Source organism: Melospiza georgiana, chromosome 21, assembly GCF_028018845.1.
Source record: "Melospiza georgiana isolate bMelGeo1 chromosome 21, bMelGeo1.pri, whole genome shotgun sequence".
Classification (NCBI taxonomy): Eukaryota; Metazoa; Chordata; class Aves; order Passeriformes; family Passerellidae; genus Melospiza; species Melospiza georgiana.
Genome location: NC_080450.1, coordinates 8,689,626 through 8,716,244, shown reverse-complemented (window position 1 = coordinate 8,716,244; position 26,619 = coordinate 8,689,626). Strand labels below are relative to the sequence as shown.

Here is a 26,619-nt window from a genome sequence, read left to right as displayed (position 1 = left end):
TCAGAACTGGAGTTTTGTGCTGTAAGGTGGGTTTGGGTTTATCTTGGCTGCCTGCAGTGCTGTGGGTAAAATCTCCTTGGGGATCTTCATCACTGGCTTTAGGGAGAAACCTGAGCTCCTGGCCAGGATCTCCTCCATCCTCTGGATCCCCGTGCCTGGCTCAGGCAGCTGAGCAGCCCTGGGTGGGAGTCTGAGTCTCTGTTCCAGGTTAACAAATTAATCCTGGCTCTTGCATTTTTAAAAGAGTTGCTTCAGCACTTTTCCTCCTTTCTTCTGGTTTTAATGAGACACACTTTCCAAGAGATGCAATAATCATTGCCAAAAAATGTCAAGGCGTTGTTAGCTTCCTTAAGCTGCTGGAAAAACAACAACAACAAAGCCCAGGAACAGAAAGAGAGAGGTGTTGATGCGGAAGAGCTTCGGCTTCATCTCCGAGTGCCAGGGGAGGGCTGGGGGAGATGTGTCCTGCCTCAGCTCTGCTTTCTGGCAGGCTGCCCCAAAAGATAATGCAGGGAAAGCTGGGATTTTTTTTTTTTATTGCTATTTTTACTTAGTATTTGGGATTTTTTAAAAATTTCTTTATTTGAGAAGGAATATCTCGGCTCACTGTTGACAGCAAAGCTCAGAGCTCTGCTCTCAGAGCATCCTGCAGAGGCTCAAAACCAGCTGGGAATGGGATGGTGGCAGTGACAGGAGGGGAGATCTCAGGGAAATTCAGGGGCCAGGCTGGTGGTGGGTGCAGAGTGGAGTTGTGGCTCTCTGGGATCCACAGGGAAGTGGATTTGTGCCCTGGTGGGAATATCCTCATCCCTCATCAGTGATTTGGGAGCAGAGCTGTCTTGTCAGCTGTGCTTCTGTGGTGAACCTTTGGAGCATCATCCTTGCCTGGGCTGCCAGGAATTCTCCATCCCCACTGCCTTCCCAGGCACAACCTCTGTGTGTTCCCAGCAAACTGTCACAACCTGACCCCCCAAACAGGCTGGGATCCAAATCCCCAGGCCAGGATGGGCTCCATGGGAATCTGGGGGTGGTGGTTTCAGCCTCTCTGGCCAGCTGGAGGGGTGGTGGTGTTCACAGGGGTCCCAGGATGAGGGAAGAGACAAGAATCTTGACTCCATGTTTCAGAAGGCTGATTTATTATTTTATGATATATATTATATTAAAACGATACTAAAAGAATAGAAGAAAGGATTTCATCAGAAGGCCTGCAAGGAAAGGAAAGAAAATGGAGTGATAATAAAATCTTGTGACTGACCAGACAGTCCGAGACAGCTGGACCGTGACTGGACATTAATTAGAAACAACCACATGAGATCAATCAAAGATGCACCTGTTGCATTCCACAGCAGCAGATAATCATTGGTTTTATTTTCCTCTGAGGCCTCTCAGCTTCTCAGGAGAAAAATCCTAAGGAAAGAATTTTTCAGGAAGTATCATGGCTACACTGTAGGGGTTGGATCAGGTTTTTTTCCTGACCTCCAGTCTCACCCACTGCAGCACAAGGGATCAGTAATCACTGCCTCATGCAAAAACTGAGTGTAAGGTCTAAGCTCTGACCTGCTGGCCATGCTGGGATGTCAGAGCAGGAGCAAATTCTGAGTAAAAATGTCCATTTTGGGGGATGGTCAGTCCTGGGGTGGACAGAAGGTGGTGGGGGCTGCAACTCATGAACACAGCCCAGCTGTGGGAGGGATGTCACTGGAATGGGCTCAGTCTATGGACAAATAACTAAAGTGGATTTTCAGATTTAAGCCCATGTCAGAGCTATTTCCCTTAGCTCTGCCTTTTCCTGATTTGCTCAGCTGTGTTTGGGGCAGCCCTTGTCAAAATGGAGCCTCAGGTTCCAAAAATCCACTTTTTTACCTCCCCATAGCATCTTTTAATTGCAGGCTCATTAGTGCTGCTGCTCTTCAGTGGGACAGGCTGTGACTTTGATATCATGCAGGGGACAGGGTGACCTTCCTGGTGGGTTGGCAAGGTGGCTCCTGCACTCCCAAACCCACCCAGGAAAGTCTGGGGCTGCACAGGACCTTGGGCACCCACTGATTGAAGCAGAAGTCACTGATTCTTGCCATGGAGCTGAGGGAATGTCTGGGGAAGAGCCCAGTTTCACTCTCCATGAATGGTGGTTTGTCCTCTTCTTTTTTTGAGGAATTGCTTTTGCTCTCAATGTTTCTTCTGTTTTGTTAGATAGAGTCAGGGAAAATAATGTGCTGCTGATAATCCCAGCCAAGCGTGGAAGGCAGCCTTTGGCAAAGTCTGGCTGGCCCAGTGTCATCTTCTTGGAGGGGTTAAGGGTTGGCTCCCAACGCCGTGTTTGTGAGTGATCCCATGTTATCCCAGAGCCTGGCAGGGCAGTGTGTGGAGCTGCAGTGCCAGTGCTGCCTGCTGGGGAGGATGAAACAGGAAAGCCTTGCAAATATGATTGCCTGGCAAAAGATTTGGAGAATACAGAAACTATAAGTGAGATTGAAATGAAAGCAAGCTTTCAGATACCTCAGCTCCTGAACAACTGGAAAACAATGGTGTGGCCAGCTGAAGGTGATCCCCTTTTGATGGAACAACACCCTCTGCTCGCAGACAGGCCCAAGGGTCAGAGCAGACCCTACAGCTTGGCAGAAGGGGCCCAAAGAGGAGTTTTTAGGGTTTAAAATGTAACACAGTATGGTAATGTAGTGATTCTTATAGGCTGTATGGAAATGCTGTAGGATTTGTATCTTGTACTAGATTGGTTAGTTAGAATTAGAATATTCAACACAGAAGAATATTTATTTTATTGTAACGGGAACCTCGCTCTCTTACCCCTTTTGCACTCTCACCCTCTCATCCTCTCTCCCCCTCTCTTCTCTCGGCCCTGCTCTGAGCTGTGGCTGGCAGCTCCCAGGCCCTTTGCAATAAACCCCAAGTTCCACAACCTGGCTTCAAAAATCTCTCATCTCCATCCATCCCCCCGATGCTCCTCCACTGCCTTCCCTGGGAATCAGCCTTCCCAGCCCCTGGGAGCTCTGGCTGAAGTGTGGGTGAATTCCTGGGGGAGCAGGGATGGAGCCGGGGCTTGCAGCTCTGCAGCAGCAGTGGGAGCTGTCACGGTGCCCCTGATCCACCACACCACACCCTGCTCCCATCTGAGCACCCACACACCCACACCAAGGCCTCTGTGCTGTTTCACATGCTCAGCCAGCTCCTGTGGGGAGGAGAAGCCCATGCCAGGGCTGTCCCTGGCACACCATGCCATTGGGATGCCCTGGTCCATTCTGCCCCCCTGGCTGTGCCAGGATAGGGAATCCCAAACTCCATCTGGCGTTGCAGGACTGGTTGTGCATCTGTTTGGAGGTGCATGAGGTGTCCCTAAGTCCTGGTAGCAACCCAGGACATCCAGCAGCTGCTTTCCTTCCCAGTGCCACCCCCCTGGCTCCTGCTGCTCCCTAAATTAAATATGTGCTGCCTCTTGGAAAGCACATGAGAGTGGAACGGCAGAGATAAGCTAAACGGGAGACGTTCAGGGGATTATGCACTGATTAAGTTATTACCAACGTGAAATGAGCCGAGCTGAGATGAAACAGGAGCTTTATTTTCTGTTCCCTGACTCTGGGCTCATTGCCTGTCACTAGACGGCAAATCAAGCTGGGAGCCAGGAGCTCCTGGATCCCCCTGTGCTTTCCAGCAGGTCAGTGCCATGCACACCCATGGGAGAAACAGTGTTAAACAAGGCTGGGAACTGGGGGCCTTCCCTCCTGGGGGAGTTGATGCAGCACTTGAGCTATTTCCAGTGCTAGGTCTCCCACCCCATTGCAGATTTGAGCAGAAAATTTCTTCTTTTCTGGAACAGGAAAATCTGGTGCTGCTGGGAGGATGTGTTGGGGAGCACCACCCCTTTGATGAGTTTCCCATGTTTTTCCTTAGGCACCCTCTGCAAGCTGCTGTCAAAGGCAGGATGCTGGGCTAGGTGCAGAGTGAAAAATAGAAGTGGCAAATGAAAGGCTGTTTGCTTGGTGCTTGGGAATGAAGTCAGTTTGCCATAAGCCCTCGGGACTGTGACAGTGTTCACAGGGGTCTGAGGGTGAGGGAAGAGACGAGGATCTGACTCCATGTTTCAGAAGGCTTGATTTATTATTTTATGATATATATTATATTAAAACTATACTAAAAGAATAGAAGAAAGGATTTCATCAGAAAGCTGGCTAAGAATTGAAAAAGAAAGAATGATAACAAAGGCTTGTGGCTCAGACAGAGAGTCTGAGCCAGCTGACTGTGATTGGCCATTAGAAACAACCACATGAGACCAATCACAGGTGCACCTGTTGCATTCCACAGCAGCAGATAATCAATGCTTACATTTTGTTCTTCAGGCCTCTCAGCTTCTCAGGAGAAAAAATCCTAAGGAAAGGATTTTCATAAAATGTGTCTGTGACAGGGATAGATTGGATCAGGTGGATAAGTCAGGATTTCATGCCTGGTGAGGGGGCTGGATCCAGGCTGAGATAACAACTGGCTGTCCTGTATTTTCTGCCCCATCTTTGATAGGACTGGAGGAGCCCAGCTGGATCTGGGCAGGGATTTACCCTGCTTGGGCAGTGTGATGGGGCTGTGGGGCACAGCCAGGGAGGGGACACGGGGACAGCAGGGCACTGAGATGCTCCAAACACCACCGAGCCACTCATGGGGGTGGGGAGCAGCAGGGGCAGCTGTGGGGCTAGAGCTGGGGTCCCAGGGCAGGGTGTGCATGCCAGGCTGGCCGTGTCTCAGCTCTCTCTGTGTGCTGCAGTGATGGGCGCGCTGGAGTCCCGAGGGGTGCTGCGCAGGATGAGCGACATGCTGGAGATGCTGATGAAGAGGATGGACATCCTGGCCAGGCTGGAGAACAGCACTGACTTCCACAAAGGGGATGAAGCACGATTCCCTCTGGACAGGTCAGTCAGACCCTGTGGAGCAGGGCTGGGCGTGGGGGCTTTGCAGGAGCAGAACACCCCAATGTGCTGAGCTGCTCTGAGGGTGGTGGGACCCAGCAGGACCTGGGGCTTGGGAGGATCTTTTTTAGCCTCATTTGCCACGTCTGGAGCTGTTTCTTTTGGGATTTCTGAACTGACTGTGATTTTTAGGATTTGTTGTCACTCCCAAGCTTGTCAGAGTCTAAGAAGCATTTGCACTATGCTCTCAGGCACACTGTGATTTTTGGGGGTGTGTCCACTGCAGGACCAGGAGCTTGACTCAGAGATCCTTGTGGGTGTTGTTGTGATGTTCTATGATTCCATGATTTCCTGAAGCAGCTGTCCCAGCTGCAGGTGTGGCAGTGTCTGCACTGCTGTGCTGCGGTGCTGCTGGAGGTGGGACATGCCAAAGCAGCACCTGGCATGTGGGATGTGCTCCCTGAGATCGGGACACTTGCTCTGTGCCTGTACTCCATGGGTAGCTGTGAATCTGGTGGCTGTTCAGAATCCAGGGCTGATGTGCTCAGCATTGGAGTTGAGCAAGGTTTAAAATGTCCAGAAGGGTTTAAAATGATGCCCTGGCTCCCTGTGCTGCACATCTCAGCTGGCATTGTGAGAGGTGCCATCAGACCTCCCTGTTGTGGCACACTGATTCACTAGAAAGACATTTCCCTGTGCTCTGGGAGCCTTTAAACATTCATTGATACTAATTGGAGTGTCAGTGCACAAATGGTAACTGGTGGTGGGGGAGCAGAGATGAAAAACCACAGGGGCAGCACTTGGGACAAGCTTGGCCGTGTGGAAAAGATGCCAGTGTGGATTTTGCTCAGGTGGAGCCTCAGGTGACACAGGAGAGGTGGATGGCAGGGATGTGACATGCAGGGGTCACCCCTGCCCTGCTGCATCCTGCTGGATCCCTCATAACATTCCCACCTCCACCTCCTGCCATCACTGTGCTTTCCCCTGCTCCCATCAGCATTTCCATCCCTCTCCCTCGCTTTCCTCACGAGCCTCTTTTGTGTCTATAACAGAAAACAGTCAGTGAGCCTGTAATTAAAGGCTGAGCTCTGCCACAGTGCCTGCACACCTGAGCTAGAGCTGCAGGGCAGCCGTGGAATGTGTGGTCCTGACTTTTATGTACCATCATTTCCAGCACTGAGAAAATATAATTTGCCTCAGCCATGGTAGGTGCTGGGATTTTGTTGTTCCGAGGCTGGCTGGTACCCAAGTGAGTGAGATCACCAATAATCCCAGAGAGGAGTGGACAGGACTATTACAGCCAGCACTGGAAGGTGCTTGCTCACATCGAACGATTTTCTTGGCCAGTTTTGTGCTAAAAGAACCACTGATTTCAGGTGATGGTTGTTTCTCTACACCAGCAGCCAAGAGAGAAACTTAAAAGCATTTCTGTGGGCTGGCAGCAGTGGCTGCAGATGGGGATTTGGTGTTTCAGATCTGCTGTGGGAGTGATGGCTCTGGGGCCATCACCTGGAGAGAGGATGGGAGCTGATGGACCCACATCAAAAGATCCTCAAGTTTTGTGTGTGTGCTCAGATGGCCCTGAGCTGGGGGCTGAGATCACAGATGTCTTAATTGGCAGTAATGGAAATTCAGGGGCAATGAGTTTATCACCTTTTGGTCCTTATAAGTCACCCCTAAAGATAAATCAATTAAATCAATTCTCTTCACCTGATTCTGCATCCAAACCCATCTGTCTCCTCTCCTTGTTCTCACCCGGCCTCTGAAGATCCCATTCTGGTCATGGGGCAGAGCGTCTCCAGGTGAAGCAGCCACCATGGGGGAGTTTCTTGTGGGTGGGATTTTGCTGTGGCAGTCCCTGATGGAGCACTGGCTGCATTTGCCAACACTTGAGAAGTATTTCCTGAGCACCCCCTTCCTTCCCTGCAGCGCTGGGTCTGGCTGAGGGCTGTGCCCAGAGGGGATGGGATGTGTTGGAGGTGTCACAGCTGGGTTTGAGTGGCTCCACCTCTGGTGCTGCCTCAAGCAGGGTGACCTTTCTTGGCTTGTCCTCATCCCTGCTGCCCCCTGAGGGGTGCATGAGGCAGCTGGAAGGGTTCAGAGCTGTCCTGCTCTGAGCAGAGCCTGGCTCTGTGCTGATCCCACAGCTCTGGGTGCTCTCTGAGCTGAGCAGAGTAACCCAGGGGGAATCCAAAAGCAGCTGCTGTGAAACCCTGTGGAGTCAGGGTGCTGAGCTCCCTGTCCTGTTGGGGAAGATGAAACAGGAAAGCCTTATCAATATGATTGCCTGGCAAAAGATTTTGAGAATATAGAAACTATAAGTGAGATTGAAATGAAAGCAAGCTTTGAGATCCCTCAGTTACTGAACAATGGGAAAACAATGGTGTGGCCAGCTGAAGGTGATCCCCTTTTGATGGAACAACACCCTCTGCTTGCAGACAGGCCCAAGGGTCAGAGCAGACCCTACAGCTTGGCAGAAGGGGCCCAAAGAGGAGTTTTTAGTGTTTAAAATGTAACACAGTATAGTAATGTAGTGATTCTTATAGGCTGTATGGAAATGCTGTAGGATTTGTATCTTGTACTAGATTGGTTAGTGAGAATCAGAATATTCAACACAGAAGAAGATTTATGGTATTGGAATGGGAACCTCGCTCTATTACTCTCTTACCCTCTCATCCTCTCTCCCCCTCTCTTCTCTCATTCCTGCCCTCAGCTGTGTTTTGCAGCTCCCAGCAGGGCCCTGCACCCAGGCCCTTTGCAATAAACCCCAAATTCCAGTCCTGGCTGCAGAGATCTCTCATCTCCATCCATCCCCACCATCCCACCCCACAATGTTCCTACACTGTCCCTTGAGGGCGACCACCTGCAGTCCTGGGGACCCCTGTGCTGAGGTGGATTGGGCACCTCCAGCTGCCCCAGGACCCAGCAATGACTCCTGGACCCAGATCAGCCCCACGGAGACACCCAGGAGCTTTTCCTTGTTAGGATCCTGGGATTCCACCGAGGGCTTGTCTCCTTCCCTCCCTGCCTCCGTCTCTTTGATCACCAGTGACCGACTTGAGGCTGTCAGGGAAAGATAATACAATTAAAGGGTGGTAATTTCAAAGGGATTTTACTCTTCAAAGCGTCCCTGCTTGGCACTGCTGCTGCCTTCGTCTCCTTCCTACTCTGCACGGCTGCCAGTGTGGGCTTTGTGCTTCCAGTTTCCCAAAAGTGGATTAATTCTTGTTTTTACAAAGTGCTCTCCTGCTTAAGGCTGGATCTCCAGTGGAATCAGGAGGGCTGGGTTTTGCAGAGCTCCAGCTGAGGGGAAGGAGGTGAAGGCTTTGCTGAGCTTTATGGAGTAACCTGTGAGCACTGCACCACTCCAGCAGAGGCTTGGTGGGGTGGCTTTACCCCTTGGAAAGTGCAAGGAAAACTCTGTATATGCAGGGTGGCATTAATGGCCTGCCTTGGAAAGCCTCCCAGATTTCCAAGCTGCAAAATCTTTCTTCCTCCACTGGGGCTGTCTCACTGAACATTCCACAGGTGCCTCCATTTCCAGCCGATAAAACTCTTGGAAAACCCAAATGTCCCACTCCAATTTTCTCCCCCTTGGAAGAGCTGCCCAAAAGTTTTGTGGGCTGGCACACAGGCTGCACCTGTGAACTCCAGGGGTGGCTGGCTGCCTTCTCCAGCCCTGCCTGAGCTCCCTGCTGCCTGCATCCTGCCCGTGCTGGGAAGGGAAGGATGGATTCCCTAACGAGGGCCAGCAGGCTGCCAGTCAGCTGCAGGAAAATCAATACTGCTGTTAATTGAATGCAACCCTCGTAAATCATCCGAGGGGGAAGGAAATTAGGAGTACTTATGGAAGCCTCCTGGAGAGCTATTTACTGGGCAAGGGAAAAATATTAGTTTGCAGGGGAAGTGTTGATCTCTTGCTGAAAAGTGCTTAGGAGGGAGGGAGAGGAGGATAGGGTCTGAGTGGCTGACCCAAGCTGGCACTGTAACCCCACAGTGTTGGAAAAGCCCTTTTCCAGGAGCTGGGCTGCCCCTGCCCACCTCATGCCCCAGGGACATGGCAGAGGGCAAGGCTGGGGTCTGCAGCACTGGCATTCCTGGTCATCCCTGTCCCCACGTGGTGGTTAGCCTGCAAAGGGTGTTATTTGCTAACGACTGAATAATCTTCAAGCTTAATTACTGCCAAGGCTCAGTTAATTTCCACACACTTTAAGTATTTGTTCTTGTAATCATTACATGACTCCATATTCCCCCAGTAATTAAAAGTCTCGCAATATGACACTAAATGGATGATGTTCCTGCATCCTGCCAGCCTGGCTCTATTAATTCCTGAATTGTTGCTGGTGGTGAGCTGGCTGCAGAGAAATCCCTGCCAAGGCTGTGGTGTCCTGCAGCCCAGGTGAGCCTGGAGCAGTCCTGGACCCCTCTGAGCATTGGCTCCCATCTCCTGAGGGGCTCAGAGAGGGCAAAGCTCTTCAGAGCAGCCCAGGGAAGGTGAGACCACCCTGTGGTCCAGCCTGGCTTTGCTGGGTGCTGGTTCTGCTGAGCTGAGCTCTGCTGCAGGGGCAGGGGTGCATCAGGAGACAGGAGCCTCCCTTCCCAGCACTCACCTTCCTCACAGGTCCCACAGCCTCTTCCATCCTGGCAGAGGGGATGAATTTTTCCTTGCCAGCTCCTGAGGATGTCTGCCTCTGTGGATGATTTCACAGAATTCACAGAATCACTGGGTTGGAAGAGACCTTCAAGATCGAGTCCAACCCAGCCCCAACCCCTCACCTAAACCCTGGCACCCAGTGCCACATCCAGGCTTTGTTAAACATACCTAGGAATGGTGACTCCACCACCTCCCCGGGCACATTCTAGAACTTTATCACCATTTCTGTGAAAAACTTTTCCCTGCTCTCCAACCTGCATTTCCCTTGGTGCAGCTTGAGGCTGTGTGCTCTGGTTCTGTCTGTCCTGCCAGCCCCAGCTGAGCACAGGCACCTTCCAGGAGCTGTGCAGAGTGATGAGGGCACCCCCGAGTCTCCTTTTCTCCAGGATACACAACCCCATTTCAGTGTTACTTGGAGAGGATGGGCACAGTGGAGGGACTCACTGCTGCTCTGGAGTCCCCATCAGGATCAGGAGAGGACATAAATGGGGAAATTCAGGCCTGGGCAGCTGAGATAAGTTACTTTTCTCTTAAGACAGAGCAGGGAGGTGGCTGTGTGCTGCCAGCAGGTCAGCAGGGTCCATCCATGCACCCACATTTCCAGAAGGGCTATGGCACCATGGAAGAGCCCCACAGCCCAAATGGTGCTGGGCATCACCAGCATGGTGATAGGACAGGTGCCAAGGTATGCCCAGGTCACTCACACCCTCCCCTCCTGCTCCCAGGCTTGCACCTCCCCCAGCACCTCCTGCTCAATTTGCTGAAGTTAATTCAGCAGAGGCTCTGCTTTCGTTTATTTTTAAACTTTATTTTTATTTCAATGTTTATATTTATAATTTTATATTTACATTTATACTATATTATTTATATCTATATTAAAGTTATATTTATATATTTATTTATACTTTTATTTACATTTATCTTTATTTAATATTTAATATTTAATAATTAATTTTATTCCCATGCCAAAGCATTGACACACTGAAAACTGCTTTATCACAGGGCTGGCAAATGAGGTTTCTTGAATGAGCACCTGAGGCCAAGTGCAGTCACTGCTGTTTTTGTGCTGTGGTTGTTTTTGGGTGGCTGCACAGGGGCAGGGCTGGGCAGTGGTGGTGTGGGGCTGCCTTTACCCAGCCTGTGTGTCTGCTTTACCCCACAAGGAAAATCAGAGCCTGTTAACCTCCAGCAGATCCCCTGATTTTGGAGCAAACAGAGGGCCAAAATACCCCTGCTAAAATGAAACACAGCATGAGCACCAAACACACAGCTGGCAAAGGAAATGGGGGGCTGAGGAATGTATCTTGCCCCAGGGGATCCTCTGCCCCAAGGATTCTGACCACAACTGGTGGTTTTGGGCTCACTTTTAGGCAGGTGCCTCTTAGTGAAGCCTGTGAGGCTGGCAGCGCCTTCCCCACTCACTGAAGGGAGTTTTTCCCAGCCTGTAGATAAATGTATCTGATTTATGCCCCAACAAAGTGGTGATCCCATAACCCTCCTTTTCATGATCCCCTGTGTTCCCATAAATAAACCCACAGCTGCCCAGGCCTGTGGCTCAGCCCAGTTCTGCTCTGAGGGTCAGGGGGAAAATGAAGTTTTGGGCTTGTGGCTTCAGCTTTGTGTTCTGCTTGGGGAAGATCTCAAAGCATTTTGAGAGTATTGATAAAATATATAGCATTGATAAAATATTTTAATTAATGGTGTTGGTTATACTTTGTGCTGGTGAGCTACAGGGTTTGGTTGGAAAGCTGATTTTCATTATTTTTTTCATAAAGTTTATTGCCAGCTCACTGAAATGTCAGTGTCCCCCCCTGGGGTGTGCAGCCATGGGTTTTGGGTTGGCTCAGGGCCTCTTAGAAAAGTATTTGTGTGAGAAATATCACCCACAATCAACTGAAATGAAAATAAATGGAAGTGCTTTAGTGAGCTAAATGCTGCTGCATTTATAATGTGATTTATTATGTAACTTGGTGTTGGAGCCGTTCAGTCAGGGCTCTGCCCATGCATCATCTGGCATTTGCTTCAAAGGAGTTTCCAAGGAATGCTCCCATCCCAAATCGTGTTCTCTGGGATAACTTCCCAGGGTGAATTCCCAGTGAGGACAAACATGGCCAGAGTGAGCTCAGGTCTTTACTCAGGTGTTCGTGGAGGGGAGACTGAGCTGTTTGTGTCACCCTGAGGTGGAAAACCTTGGGATGTACAGAGACCCCAGAAATTACACTGGGAACAAATGCTGTCCTCTGTTTTTTTAAAAAATATTTTTATTTCATTTGACTGGCAGGGGCAGCCTGTGAAGAAGAAACCCACTTCTCAGTGGCATGGACCTTCTCACATGTGCAAAGCCAGGTGCCCTGTCCTTGTCCAGTGTCAGAAAGGCACTGAGGGTATGAGTGACCTGGCAGAGCCCCCTCCAGGGGGGAGCAAAGCAGCTGTGCCTCAGCCCCTGCACTTCTTCCCTCCAGCATGACTCTAAATTTCTACCATGATGATCATAAGCAGAGCTTTGGGCTTTTTCTCTGCTTGCTGGGGGTCTGAGCCTTTCCCAAATGGGGCAGGATGTGGAATCCTCCCTGCACGGGGTGTGCTGCCCTCCCACCACAAGGACCAGCACTCATCCAAGCCCAGGGGAGCAGCACTGCAGGGATGAGGATTAAATCCAGGGTTACAAGGCCAATGAACAGAAACTGCCCAGCTGAGCCTCCTGAGCCACTGCTGCCCCTCGTGCTACACCTCCTGTGTTGGGGTTGTCGGTGTCAGGGGACTGTGACACAAATTTCAGACAGAGCATCATCCCCCCAATAATCCCCCTGGCTCTGTGTCCTGCCCTCTCCCACATGGGCAGGCCTGGATTCTGTGTTTTTGGATACAAAGCATCTCAGAGAGGATATACAGATACACACTGGGGCATGGATCTCCCAAAAATGTTTTTCCTCCAGCATGGATGAGTTTTACTTGTATTCTCTTATGTTAGTGGAGCAAAGCTTTTAATTTCTCCATCTTTTTGGACATTTAAATGACTTTTTTTGTTATCCAGCATTCTGATGAGGGCTTTTCCCCACACCCCTGGGACCCCTCAGCTTTCCAGCCACTGAGTTGGTGACTTCCCAGAGCTGGGTGACTCTGAATGTTTCCCGTTGGAGGGGATTGGGGATGAAGGGACAGATGGATGGATGGGAAGAGCATCCTGAGCCCTCAGGGTGACCTGCTGGAGCTGCCCTTGGGGCTCATTTCTCCTGGAGATGTCCCAGCTGTTTGAACAGGCACCACCTCACAAGCTGCAGCAGGAACCAGGCGGACAGAAAAGATCCTTTTTCCCTTGGCATTCCCTTTCCCTTCCCTGTGGGATTTCAGCTCCCTGTTCTGGAGACTGATGCTGCTGTGGGGCTGGATGTGATTTGTGTCCCCAGAGCAGTGAAATAGCAGCACCAGCCCTGCTGCTTTCTGATCTGCTTTGGGTCTTTGGGCAAGCAACTTAAAAAAATATTTAAAGAGGCAAATGGCAGCACAGACACAAGAGGAAATCCTTTGGTAAACTGCTCTGTGCAAATGCTGAATTTGTTGATGTATTATCTTCAGAACATCTGCTTTTCTCCATCTGTATTGGTCTTCCCAAAGCCATGGCTTTCACAAGTTAATAGCAAGAAATATCGGATGAGCAAGCAAATATGTTTAGGGCTTGTATTATGAAGACAACACACAAAGAGAAAGAGATTCATCTTTTCATAATGCCACTTTTATAAAAGGCAATAAAAATACAGTGGCTTGTAAAGGGATAAACAGGCTGAATCCGAGCTGGTGCTGTGGAGTTGGGGACAAGAGCAAAGTGAAGGGAACCAAATTAATGCATAAAAAAGTGACAGAAAACCCAACCTCCGGCTATATTCTATGGCAAATGATCTGTCAGTGGGGAAAGATACATCTTAATAGCAGTTTTTGAAAGGAGATGAATACTGTATACAGAGTATTATAAGGCACAGTGTGATCTGAATCCTAATCAACAGGGGGAAATATAAATCTGAAAATAATGAAGACGAAATCTATATTGATGGTTAGGAGTTAAAATACTGTATTTGCTGTAGTAAACGGTTTTAAGGTCCCAGGGAAAAATTTATTCTAGGAAAGCTGGGGTAATTTAGTGTACTTTCAATAGCTGGCAGAGTGCCAGCACATTTTGGTGGCATTTAGCATGTCACTATGGAAAAATTTAAAAAGCAGGAAGGGAAAAGGCACAAAGCTGCTCCCTGGGCAGTGGTGGTGCTGGAAGAAAGGAGATTCTTTTTCCACTGGGCTGGCAAGGGCTGTGCTGGCAATCCTGACTTGGATCCACCACGTGGTGGGATATCCCTGCTCTGCTGAGCTATTGCTGAGCAGAACAAGCCACTTACCTTGTCCTTCCTGGTGTCTCCACTTACTAACAACAAGGCTTCAAACTCCTACGAGGCACAGAGAACCTTTTCACATTGAAGATACACCTTTAACTGCCTTATTTTCTTGTCCCCTGCCTGGGTGACAAATCACTGTGCTGATAGTTGATGTAACTTATGCTTAACCTGCTTGTCATCTCCTTAATGCCTCACATGAAATGTGCTGCTCCTGTGATGGCCTTGTTACCCAGCAGATGCAAACACTGGGACCTGTCAGTGTTCCCAGCTGGCAGCGTGGCTCTTCTCCCCAGGTGTGAAATCCCTCCCTAAGAAAAACCCCACGAGGGTTTGGTGGCATCCAAGGACGAGGAGCATGGGAGATCTGAGCCTGGTTCTGTGTTTCAAAGGGACTTTTCTACTTTTCTCCCTCTCCTTTTGATGCCTCAGGTTTTGGCTGAGGCATAATTTTTCAGATTCTGTGCTACTTTTGAGCTTCACATGAGGGGATGGTGAGCTCTGTGCACAGAGCAGGGAGACAAAACAATTCCTGCTCCAACTGGGCACCAAGGACAAATGATCCAAATCTCAGCCCCAAGAGCACAAACACCGTGGGCTGGAGAGAGAAAAACAAGGATGGGACTGGATGGGCTAAAGCTGGAATGGGACAATGAACTGCAAGATGCAAATGGAGCAGAACTGATCAAAGGGAGAGACCCCGTGCCCGGTTGTGCATTTTGGGACCATTTTGGTTCATCTTGTGTGCAGCCCTGGCCGGGCTCTGGTGCTGCCCAAGGTAGATCCATGGAGGCCTTTCAATAAATCCCTGCTTTATTCTTTAGCTCTGTCCAGTCTCTGCTCTAGGTCAGCCTTCACAAGGCATCACTTTCATATGTTCCAGGAGTCATGTGGACATTAAAAATGTCCCTTTCCAGTAATCCTCTGTGTTTTGGGGAAAGCCTCGTGGTGCTCATGCAATGCCCGCCCTGTTTGGAGGACTGGAGTGTGATGCTCAGAAATACATTTTGCATCTAAGGTGAAATCTTAGTGTTTGGGGAGCAGCTGTAGCTTCACAAGTGTTTTGAGGTGAAATCTTAGTGTTTGGGGAGCAGCTGTAGCTTCACAAGAGCTGGGCAAGCTGGCACAGTGCCTGGGCCAGCTCCACCACCCAACACTGTGGCTGCCTGGCAGGACAAGGCTGAGCTGGAAGAAAGCAATTTATTTAGGATAACAATCCTGATTTTTGTTTGAGCATTTTTATGGCTGCCCAGTGCTCAGCCCTGGCTGAGCTGAGGCCTGGACATCATCAGTGAGGAGCTGAGGGCTGAGGTTGCTGTTGATTTTTGAGGCTCACCTGGTTCCTTGGGTGTTTGGGAGCAAGTAAGGATTGGGATAGCTTCTGGGAAGAGGCAGAAGCTAGACTGTGAGCTGATCTAAGTGCTCTGAAGGGTGAGAGCAGTGCTGCTGTGGCTGTGGTCATCCTCTCTCCTTGCCATGAGTGATGGAGAAACCTGGGGAGCACCTTCACCAAGCCCACATGCTTTTCCTGTTGAAAACAGGAGTTTGGGATCACTGGCTCTAAATTCACAGCATCCATGTGATGTTTCCTCCTAAACTGCCCATCCCAGGTGTTTACTGAGTGCCTCTGCTGGAGAAAAAAGGGTTGCAGAAATGGGGGTTTGCAAGCTTTCAGACCAGGACAATTTTATCTCCTTGGAGCCATGCTGACAAGCAGAGCTTATCTCAGGTTATTTTTGTGCCCATATTTTCCCAGGGCCTCACGAGCAGCCTCCCTGCTGCACTGGTTACAGCAGGATACCTGGGGTTTATTCTCTGCAAAGGTTGGAAGTGACTTGGGGGCAATGGTGTCCTCTGCATTTAATTATTATTTCTTAAAAGCCCAAGATCAGTGGCTCCCTGTGGAGATATGCAGCCTGAATATTGATGGTCGTAAACCATGCCAGAAGGAAAAATGTGGGCTGCTCGCTGCTGGCAAATGGACTTTAAATCAACAAGCGAAGCAGTGTCGGTTCATAAAACCAGGATTTTTTTAGCCTTGAGGACAGAGGTACTTTAAATCCCAGCCTTTGGGTTCACTGATCTGCTGGAGAACAAACATAAAACTTCACCACGAAGGACCTGACATCAGCACATATTTTTTGTGCCATGAGTATTCAAGGTAGCCCTTTTGGTTTTGCTCACTGCGTGTGACATTCCCCTGTATTGTAACGACCTCAGCGGCAGCAGCAGGGAAAACTTACGACCTAAACATTGAAGAAGGGAAAATTATTTGCTGGGATAACTCATGGAGATGTGGTGGCTGTTTGTGGTGGAAGTGGCAGGTATCTGAGGTTGGAAATGCAAGATGTGCTGGGGGTGTGTGTTCTATCACCATCTGTCAGAGCTGGGGCAGTTCTCTGCTGTCCTTTGGGCAGTTTTTTCTTTATCTCTCCCACAGCCAACCCTCCCTCCAGGAGATCTCTGCTGTCCATGGCCACTGAGTGTCCCTGCAGGGCTGATCCAATCCCAGCATCCCATGGGGAGATGCTCCGCCCAGGGGAGGAGCCAAGCATTCCTACCTGGATCCAATCTGAGCCTGGCACAGCACAGCAGCCTTTGCCCCCTGCATTGCCAGAGGAGCAGCTTTCTGCTGCCCTGCATGGCCAGAGGGAGCCCAGGCCCATCTGCAGCAGCCCTGGAGCTGCAGAGGAAAACTCCCCCCTTGTGCAGGATCCCTGCTGCAGCAGAGCCACAGCTGGCACTGCAGGAGGGCTGAGCCCCCATGGGATGGGGCTGGGACACTGCCCTGACACACAGGGGGGCAGGGTTGGATTCTGACTCTGGCAGTGTTGCTTTGTATTACTGCATTTTTATTTTTATATATTTTTAAATGTTTTATTTTTTCCTCATAAAGAACTGTTATTCCTACTGCCATATCTTTGCCTGAGAGCCCCTTAATTTCAAAATGATAATAATTCAGAGGGAAGGGGTTTACATTTTCCATTTCAGAGGAGGCTCCTGCCTTCCTTAGCAGACACCTGTCTGCTAGACACAGGAGAGGTGTTGGAGTGGGAGGGCTTGCTCCTTGTCAGGCCTGGCAGGCTCCACTACTGATGGATGGAGTTCTGTTTGCATTTTTCCAGCTTACACCAGGTTTTAATTGACACTGAGCCTCTTTACAGGGCTCTCTTTTCCTGTTCACACAACATGTTCCTTAGATGAGTTCAACGGAGCTGTTCACCCAGGACAGTGTTGATTCCAGGTTTGATTCCATGGAAGCACGTGCAGCAATCCAGGCTGGTGGGATCTGACCTCAAGCCTTGGTGGAAGGTGTCTGTGGGCTTTGCTGGGGCTGCAATGCCCAGCTCAGCCCCAGCTCCCTGTGCCTGCACAGCCCTGCCTGCTGCTCCTTGCTGGAAATCCACTCACCTGAATCTCAGAATCACTGAGGCTGGAAAACACCTCTGATATCACCGAATCCAACCATTAACCCAGCACTGCCAAGCCCATCACTAAACCCTGTCCCTAAGAACCACATCTGGGTATTTTTGGGACACTTCAGGGATGATGACTCCACTGCTTCCCTGGGCAGGCTGTTCCAATGCCTGGCCTCACTTTCAGTGAAGAAGTTTTTCCTGTTATCCAATCTAAACTTCCCCAGGTGCGCCTTAAGTCTGTTTTGTCTTGTCCTGTCACTTGTTCCTTGGGAGGAAAAACTGATCCCCACCATTGTGGATGGGCTGGATCAGGAGATCCACATGTCCTGTGTGTTTTTCATCGCTCTGCTCCAAACTCAAACTTCCTCTGCCATGCTGAGTTTTACCTTCTTTTCTCTGTATTTTTATTCTTTTACTCATTTTTTTTTCCCAGCACAGCTTTCTACTGCAGGACCAATTATCACAGCAGAGGATTTTCAAACACAGCACACCTAAAATAAGAAAAAAAACATTTTTTGCCAGTCTATTTAATATTTTTCCTGCATAAAACCCACAGGTGGATCCGTGTTTAACAGCACACTTCAAAAAATGGCAGAATATGTATAAAACACTGATTTAAATAGGTTTTCAATCAAACCTCCTGGAAAGCAGTGGCTTCTTTGCCTGTTAAATGCTGCACCAGGCATGCCTGTGTTTCATCCTGGAGCTAAGTTCAATCTGCTGGGTATGGATTTCTCTTTGAGCACCTCTGAGTGTCACCACTGGGACACTGTGGTATTTTCTGAGACCCCTATTTAAGGGAGGAATGATGAATCTGACTCCATGTTTTTAGAAGGCTAATTTATTATTTTATTATATTATTATATTAAAGAATACTATACTAAACTATACTAAAGAACAGAGGAAGGATCTAGACAGAAGGCTAAAAGATACTACGGAAAAACTCGCGACTCTCTCCTCAGAGTCTGACACAGCTTGGCCATGATTTGCCATTAAGTAAAAACAATTCACATGCCGGATAAACAATCTCCAACCACATTCCAAAGCAGCAAAACACAGGAGAAGTAAATGAGATAATTATTGTTTTCCTTTTTCTCTGAGGCTTCTCAGCTTCCCAGGAGAGAAATCCTGGGCAAAGGGATTTTTCAGAAAACATGACAGTAACAGGGGACATCAAATTCTCAGGGTTAATTTGGTTTCTTTCCCAGGTTCCAGCCAGCAGCTGGGTTGATGGAGAGGATCCAGGCCATAGCTCAGAACGTGTCGGACATTGCAATAAAGGTGGATCAGATCCTCCGGAACAGCCTCCTGAATGGGAAAGGTCAGTGGTCCCCATGCCCCAAAGCCCCTGTGTGTTGTTCTGTGCCCATGGGAAGGTCCAACCATGACAAATTTGGTAAAAATCCCAGAAATGGAGGCTGATCTTGAGGCTGCCTTCCTTGAGAAACTCGTGCGTGACAAATCTGAATGGCTGTCAGGAATAAATGCTGAAGAATTAAATGCAAAATTAAAGGTGACGAGCAGTGCACAAGCCCCTGGATAGAAAAATTTGGTGGTTTGGATCCAAATTCACAGGGGCTGGGATTCAGCAGCAGGAGAGACATTCCCATCCCCCTGTGTCACTGCTGGGAGGGCAGCTGGGCTCTGCAGATGCTTCCCCATATGCTTGTGTGGTTATTGGGGTTTAGGCTGAAGATCCTTCCACTGCCTCTTGCACCTCATGCTTTTCAATTATGAGCAAAGGAGGGCTTAGAGGAGGGCTGGTGGCTTTTATTGGCCCAGCCATGGAGGGAGAAATGATCCTGATGCCATTTTAACCACTTTATGGTTTATTCTGGAACTCACCCTGGGGGCTGAGTCTTCTTCCAGCAGCTCAGCAGGACAGTTTTTATTGCAAGTTTACAGCATAAAAGGCTGTCAAGTGCTTCCCTAGATCCTGCAGCCTGCTTACAAGAGTGGGGACGGGTGGAATTCGGGGTCTGGACCAGGCAGAGGGCACAGGAAAATGCTGGAAATGGATCTGCTGAGATTTAGGGAAGGAGAACATTCCCTGCATTGAAGCAGGGTGGTTTCCTCTGTTTCTTCCCTGATTTGGGAAGGATGCTGAAGATGCTTCACATCTTGATGTTCTGCTCCATCCAGTGGGATGGGGCTGTCTGCCAGCCCAGCTGTGGCACCAGTGAACATGCTTGGGGGCTGCCAGCCCTATCCCATCCCATCCCATCCCATCCCATCCCATCCCATCCCATCCCATCCCATCCCATCCCATCCCATCCCATCCCATTCTCCTCACAGCATTTCTAGCTGCTCCTCTGTCACACTCCAGCTCTCCCCATGCCCAAATTGTCTCTCTACAGGGATAGAAGGCAGGAGGGATCAGTGTGAGGTGCCCAGGGACCCCAAGTACCCCGACTGTGCTGGGAAGGTGGAGGTGAGTTGGGGTTCCCTGTCTGGGATAGGGTCTCCAGCTGGGATGGAAGGGCCCAAAGCAGTGACCCTGGGGGTTAAACTGGGAAGGGCAGTGGGGAAGGGGATGATTTCCAGGATAAAATGTTTGTTAATATTGGAAAGGTGCAGCCCATTGAAGGAGGACGAGCAGACCCAAAGGTGTGGAAAGCAAAGCAGGGCTGTGCTTTGATGAGAAAACACAAGGGAGGTATCCAACCTTCTCTGGCAGCTTTGCTACAGAAATAGGATTGTTTTCCCCGAGTAATACCCTCACCACGTGTACCTTTAGCTGGAGAGGTACAAAGCCTTGAAGCCACAGGCTGCAGCAGAATCAGCTGTGGGCCCACCTCTGCCTGCAGCCCTCCCTGCCTGCAGTCTGTGTGTTCAATGCCAGAAACACAGCGAGGAGGAAGCTCTGCCACATCACCTCTGAATATCTGGAGCATTCCCTGGTGAATAAGCCCAGCAGTGCCCAGAGCAGCACCTTGTTGAGGTGGCCAGAACCTCCATCTCAATCCGTCCTGCCTGACCCAGCCTGCTCCTCATACTGGAATGCAGCCTGGCACTTGGCCCAGAGCATGATGGCTTTGTCAGAGAGCATATTTACATCAACTAATTAAAAGCATTGCCTTTTTCCCTCCTCTTGCCAACTTGCTTCAAGCTCAGGCTTCTGCAGGGCCCAGTCTCCCTGGAAAGATGTTGAATGGTACAAGAGAATGACGTGGGGGGTACAAGAAAGTGATGTGGATTTTTCACTTCCAGGGGTGTTAGCCATCCTTTCCTTCCACGACTTGAGTAAATTCAGGATGTAATGCAATTGTGGAAGGCTGTAATCCCATCTCCCCTCCTGGTGATTGCTGTGCTTTACAGATTGGGCACAGCAAACTGTCCCTGAGCAGATTTGTTTTTGTAGTTGAATTAGGAAGAGGCTGGCAAGAGCCGTTGTGGGGGATGATAAATCGCTGCTCTGGTCCCTGGTTATTCTCCTCTGTGTGAAATCATCCCTGGGGACTGCTGGCAGATCTGTCTGCTGCCCTGCTGCTCCGGGGGCGAAGAGATCAGCAGCTCCCCAGCAAAGCCAGCCACAAGAAATCCCTGTGGTGCATCATTTCCTGGAGATTAATGGTTGTGCCCCCAGGGAAGGCTGGAACCAGTGCAAGAAACCCAGGGAGCCCCAGCAAACCTCCCTGGCTCTTCCTCTGCCCCAAATTCCCTGGAGGCCCCGAGTGGGTGAACACCAGCCCTGTGGCACTGGGGCTGGGTTTGCAGCCCTTTTCCACCCTCTGCCTTTCATTTTTATCTCCCAGACAGAGAAAGGGGATGGAGAACAGAGGTTTTTCACAGCAGGGGCAGCTGGCAGGGCTGGCACACCTCCTCCATGGGCCTCACGTGTTTCTGTGCCCCTTGCAGTGGATGAGGGCCCGCTGGACCTCTGACCCCTGCTATGCTTTCTTTGGTGTGGATGGCACCGAGTGCTCCTTCCTCATCTACCTCAGCGAGGTCGAGTGGTTCTGTCCCCCCCTGCCCTGGAGGAACCACACGGTGGCCGTGCCCTCACCGCCGCCAGCGCCACGCGCGCAGGTAAGGTGGGCCCAGCCCGGCCTCTGCTGGGCCAGGGGCTTTGTGGGGAGGCATCAGCAGAAATAAATACTCAGGTTCAGCAGGGCCATGATGCCTGATGTGGGTTTTCACACATTCACAGGGTGGCTGGGGTTGGAAGGGGTCTCTGTGGGCAGGGAACCTTGCAGTAGAACATGTTGTTCCAAGGCCTGCCCGACCCGGCCTTGAGTGTTGCAAGGAATGGAGCATCCACCACCTCTCTTTGCAACCTGTGCCAGTGTTTTACCACCCTCACCATGAAAAGTTTCCTCTTTATATTTATTCTGAGTCAGCTCTCTCAGTTTAAAGCCATCACTCCTTGTCCTGTTGCAACAGGCCCTTGTTGGGAAGGATGAAAGTTTGACAAGAAAGTCTCACAGATATGTGTGCTTAGCAGAAAGATTTTTAAATGTAGAATCTGATGAAGGAATAGAGATGGAAGCAAGTTTTGATATAGAAGAAAAGAATTGCTGAGCCAGTCTTGCTGGATAACCAAGGAGGCAAATGTTGGTTAGAAGGGGTTTTTATGACTTAGGGCAAAGGATAAACCCACCTCAAACAAGAAGATGTTTGTACCAAGCAGAAAGATAGCAGAGGCAAAGAAGGCAGCAAAGCTGTAAGTAGAAAAAAGGTCTCAGAATTTTCCACTGCAAGAAAACTGAAAAACAACTTCTAGCTTAAACTGTAATGTACTAACTTCTAGTGACTGGAGAATGGTAACATGAATATGGTAATTATAGTAGTTATGATAGGCTACAGATAAAAGTTAAGGTATAGATTGGTTCTGCTGTATTAAGATGCTCAGCAAAGAAAAGTCTGTAATGCATTGTAACCAAAACCAAAGGGTCTCCAGGCCTGCCTGCAGCTGGAGCTGACAGCTGTAGGCACAGCTCTGTCACCCATGACCCTGGACTGCTGTGACACCTTGGATACAATAAACTGCATTTTGGAGAGCAGCCTGGAGTCCTGCATCCCTCATTTTGGCTCTTACAGGCCCTGCTAAAAATTCTGTCCATCTCTTTTTATAAGTCCCTATAAGTACAGAAAGGTTGCAAGAAGATGTGTCTGGAGCCTTCTCTTGTCCAGGCTGAACACCCCCAGCTCCCTCAGGCTCTCTCCACAGCAGAGATCCTTCATCCCTCTGATCACACTCCAACACATTCATGCCTTTCCTCTCCTGAGGAATCTGGTTTCTCATGAGGAGCACTGTGTTCAGTGGGATCCCGGGCATGAAGTGGAGGAGCTGCCACGGCTCCAGGGGAGCAGGAAGGGCTCAGATCAACTCTGCTGAGATGGACAAACCTCCCCCAGGCCACGGGGCAGCCCAGGGGCTCCTCTGGCTCCTCTTTCCCTACACTCACCGTGCAGAGCATGCTCCTTCCCTAGGCAGCATTCCGGAGGGACCTGGCTCGCCTGCTGGAGCTCATTGGCACGGGCAAGGAGTCCCTGAGCTTCATGAAGAAGAGGATCCGGCACCTGGCCCAGCAGTGGCTGCGCGCGGCGCGGCGCCTCGAGCAGAGGCTGGCAGGACGGCAGCGGGACCAGAAAAACGTACGTGGACACTCGGGGCAGCTGAACCCAGCTGGGAGGGAAATTCATTTATGGGAGCATGTGGGTATTGTGTTTACAGGGTGCCCTGATGAAGGGAGGAATGATGGATCTGACTCCAAGTTCTCAGAAGGCCAATTTATTATGATACTATATTATATTAAAGAATACTAAACTATGGTATACTAAAGAATACAGAAAGGATACTTACAGAAGGCTAAAAAGATAATAATGAAAACTTGTGACTCTTTCCGGAGTCCTGGCACAGCTTGGTCCTGATTGGCCAAAGAGTGAAAACAACTCACTGCAGAGTCCAATGAAACAATCACCTGTGGGTAAACAATCTCCAAACACATTCCAAGTAAACACTATATATTATCCTATACTAAAGAATACAGAAAAGATACTTTTATAAGTATAAAGATATAGTATATCTTTTTAGTATAAGATATACTTAAAAGTTAATAATGAAAACTCCTGACTCTCTCCAGAGTCCCAACACAGCTTGGCCCTGATTGGCCAAAGAGTGAAAATAACTCACTGCAGAGTCCAATGAAACAATCACCTGTGGATAAACCATCTCCAAACACATTCCACATGAGCACAGCACAGGAGAAGCAAATGAGATAAGAATTGTTTTCCTTTTCTCTGAGGCTTCTCAGCTTCCCAGGAGAAAAATCCTGGGCAAAGGGATTTTTTCAGAGAATGTGAGTGCCACATGTGGGTCTGTAGGGTTGGTCTGTTGTTTGTGAACATGACTCCACAGGCATTTGGGATGTGGCAGGACTGGTGTTGCTGAGCAGTTGGGTGGATTTTGGAAATGGGTCCTGGTGGGTGGAGATGGTGTCTGGCTGCCAGTGGAGTGTGACAGGTCTCCTCTGAGGATAAGCTGAGGTTCCTGGCCCTCCTGTTGGTGTTTCTGTTGTGCCTTTGGCCCCTGTGTGCAGGGAAATTCAGCTCCAGCCCATGTTTCAGACTGTGATCTACATGGAGAGCACGAGCCAGGCCCCAGGACACAGAGTGGCAGTCAAAGGGCCAAGCTCTGGCCATTGGGTCTGTGCTAATTGGACATGGCTCATTTGTCTGCACACCTGACTGAGCTCCCTGAGTAATGACAGCCTGCAAAGGAGCTGGAGGGAATCAGGGACCATAAGTCATTCTGGGCTGGAAAACCCAGATTGTCCCTTTCCCCAGTGCTGAACCCTCTCCTTGTCTCTGCAGATCCTTGTCCATATTGGCTTCCTGACAGAGGAGTCAGGGGATGTTTTCAGCCCACGGGTGCTGAAGGGAGGCCCTCTGGGTGAAATGGTGCAGTGGGCTGACATCCTGGCTGCCCTCTTCATGCTGGGACACAGCCTGAGGGTCACAGTCTCCCTGAAGGAGCTGCAGAGGTGAGTGCTGGATGGCATCGAGGTCTTGGGTGGAAGCAGCAGGTCTGAGAAGGCTGGGGGAGGCTCTTTGCCCACCTGCATCTCAGACAGCGCTGGTGCTGTGCTGCACCACCAGTGTCGTGGCTAGGGGAGATCCCATCCTTCTGCATCCCTGGAAAGTGGGAAGGACTGATGGTGATGCTTTGCATGGAGCTGATGTGGACATATCTGGAGCAGGGCTCTGCCCTGTGGCTTCAGTGCTTGATCTGAGCAGAATGGTTCCTGCTGCCAGCACACAGCATCACCTGTGTCCCCTGACACCTGCCTGGAGCTGGCCATGGGAAAGCTCCCTTTGCCAGCCCATTCCCCAGGGATGCTCCCTGCTGGGCTGCTGGCCAGGTGGCTGCAGGATGCAGATGTTCTGCAGGTCACTGGCTCCTCCCACCATGCATGGCTGCACTCAACCCCTGGGGCTTTGCTAGTGGTTGAGCAGCCCTTCCCTTCCCTTCCCTTCCCTTCCCTTCCCTTCCCTTCCCTTCCCTTCCCTTCCCTTCCCTTCCCTTCCCTTCCCTTCCCTTCCCTTCCCTTCCCTTCCCTTCCCTTCCCTTCCCTTCCCTTCCCTTCCCTTCCCTTCCCTTCCCTTCCCTTCCCTTCCCTTCCCTTCCCTTCCCTTCCCTTCCCTTCCCTTCCCTTCCCTTCCCTTCCCTTCCCTTCCCTTCCCTTCCCTTCCCTTCCCTTCCCCCTCAGGAGGTGCTGGGGGTGACTTGGGGACCTGTGGGGGAATTTGCTGCTGCTGGAGGCACTTCCCACAAAGGGATTGTCTCTTTCTGACATGGGGCAATACAGGATGGCAGTCTCCAAGAGAAACCAATATTAGATGGAAAAAGAGGGAGAAGCTAAGTGTGGGCCCTGTTCCTCTCTGCTGATGTTCCTCTCTGTTATTACTGGGCTGACACTGCTGCCTTCTGTCACCTCATAAGGTTTGTTCTCCTCCTGATCAGAGGGCAAGAACCAAGGAAATTGCAAATTAGATGGGTTATAAATCAAGAAGAGCCTCGAGCTGCCTCGGGGACTGGGCAGGCTTTAGGAGATGCTAAGCCAGCATCAGCCACATAATGAGCCATGCTGAAAAGGGAGTGAAAAAACCCCAACAATCCTGGAGAAAAACAACAAAACCCCCCAACCCAGCCCTTGCAGCATTCAGAATTAATGGATGGAATTAGCTCCTAACTAATTAACTTTAAAAAAATCCCGGTCCTAATGCAAGAGGCTGCATCTCCTCCAAGAGGCAGGAGTGACATGCTAAATAATACCCGTGTAGTCAAGGATGAAGGGAGTTAATGGCTGGGAGGGCTGTGTTGCTGTTGTTGTGTGGTTCTTGTTTGTGTTTTATAATGACAAACCTCATGGTGGTTGTTTAGGGAGGCGGGGAGCTTTTGCAGCACCCGTTTCCCTCTGTGAGTGACTCTGGTGAGAGCTGCCCTGCTGCCTGGAGTATTTTGCCTTTGCCAGAAGCCTGGGAGCTTCCACGTCACTTCTCAGTGATGAGAGCTCCCCTGATGCAGATTTGGATGTGTCCCTTGGGACTCCTGGGAATGGCAGCTCCATCTCTTCGCCTCGGTAGCTGAGATGGGAAGTGAGCGAGCTGGGCTGGGGCTGCACATCTTGCTCTTCTCAGTGTCCCAGAAAATGTCCCCACCTCCCCAAACACATGTCCTGTGCCTGCCTTTGGTGATGTTTTAAATGCTGGACACCCACACTGAGTGCTCACTTTCATGTTGATGGTGTTAGAAAAATAAATCCACAAACACCAGAGGTTTATGTGCAAAAAGGAGGCAGAGGAGTCCTTTGACTGTATTTGAATAAAGAGAGAGGCCATGGGGCATTCCCCTGGAATCTCAGATTTTTGGAGGACACAGCCTCCCTTTTTACCCCAATTTCCCTTTTCTCTTTCCCCATTGGCTGAGGTACTTGAGAGGTTCAGACTTCCCAATACACCTGATACCAGAGATTCCCCTCTAATGTACAACTCTCCCTTTTAATTTTTAATTCTTACGGAATTTAGAGTTTTCTTCCCCATTGCTTCTTTCATCTTTCAACATCTAATTTCATTTATCTGCAAACCTGCAGTTTATTTGTAAAGACAAATATATTTTCCCATTCATCAATCAATGAAATCCTTCCCATTGTTCCTTTGATCTCCCAGTGTTGCTTTTAGCTACCAGCAGACCCACAGCTTGTTTGTAAAGACAAATCCACTATTCCTGTCAGTGGGCTGGGGTCAGTGCAGGCAGG

General features: G+C 49.9%; 1 protein-coding gene across 2 annotated transcripts in view; it reads left to right on the top strand.

Annotated features, from left to right (window-relative positions):
• Window positions 1–26,619, top strand: part of MGAT5B (alpha-1,6-mannosylglycoprotein 6-beta-N-acetylglucosaminyltransferase B) — an 82,022-nt gene that overhangs the window by 26,599 nt on the left and 28,804 nt on the right. For both annotated transcript variants that reach the window (XM_058038550.1, XM_058038549.1), the window contains exons 3-8: window positions 4,766–4,910; window positions 18,568–18,680; window positions 19,717–19,790; window positions 21,218–21,388; window positions 22,793–22,957; window positions 24,176–24,345. In XM_058038550.1, the coding sequence (XP_057894533.1) occupies window positions 4,766–4,910; window positions 18,568–18,680; window positions 19,717–19,790; window positions 21,218–21,388; window positions 22,793–22,957; window positions 24,176–24,345 (838 nt within the window). The remainder of the gene's footprint in view (window positions 1–4,765; window positions 4,911–18,567; window positions 18,681–19,716; window positions 19,791–21,217; window positions 21,389–22,792; window positions 22,958–24,175; window positions 24,346–26,619) is intronic.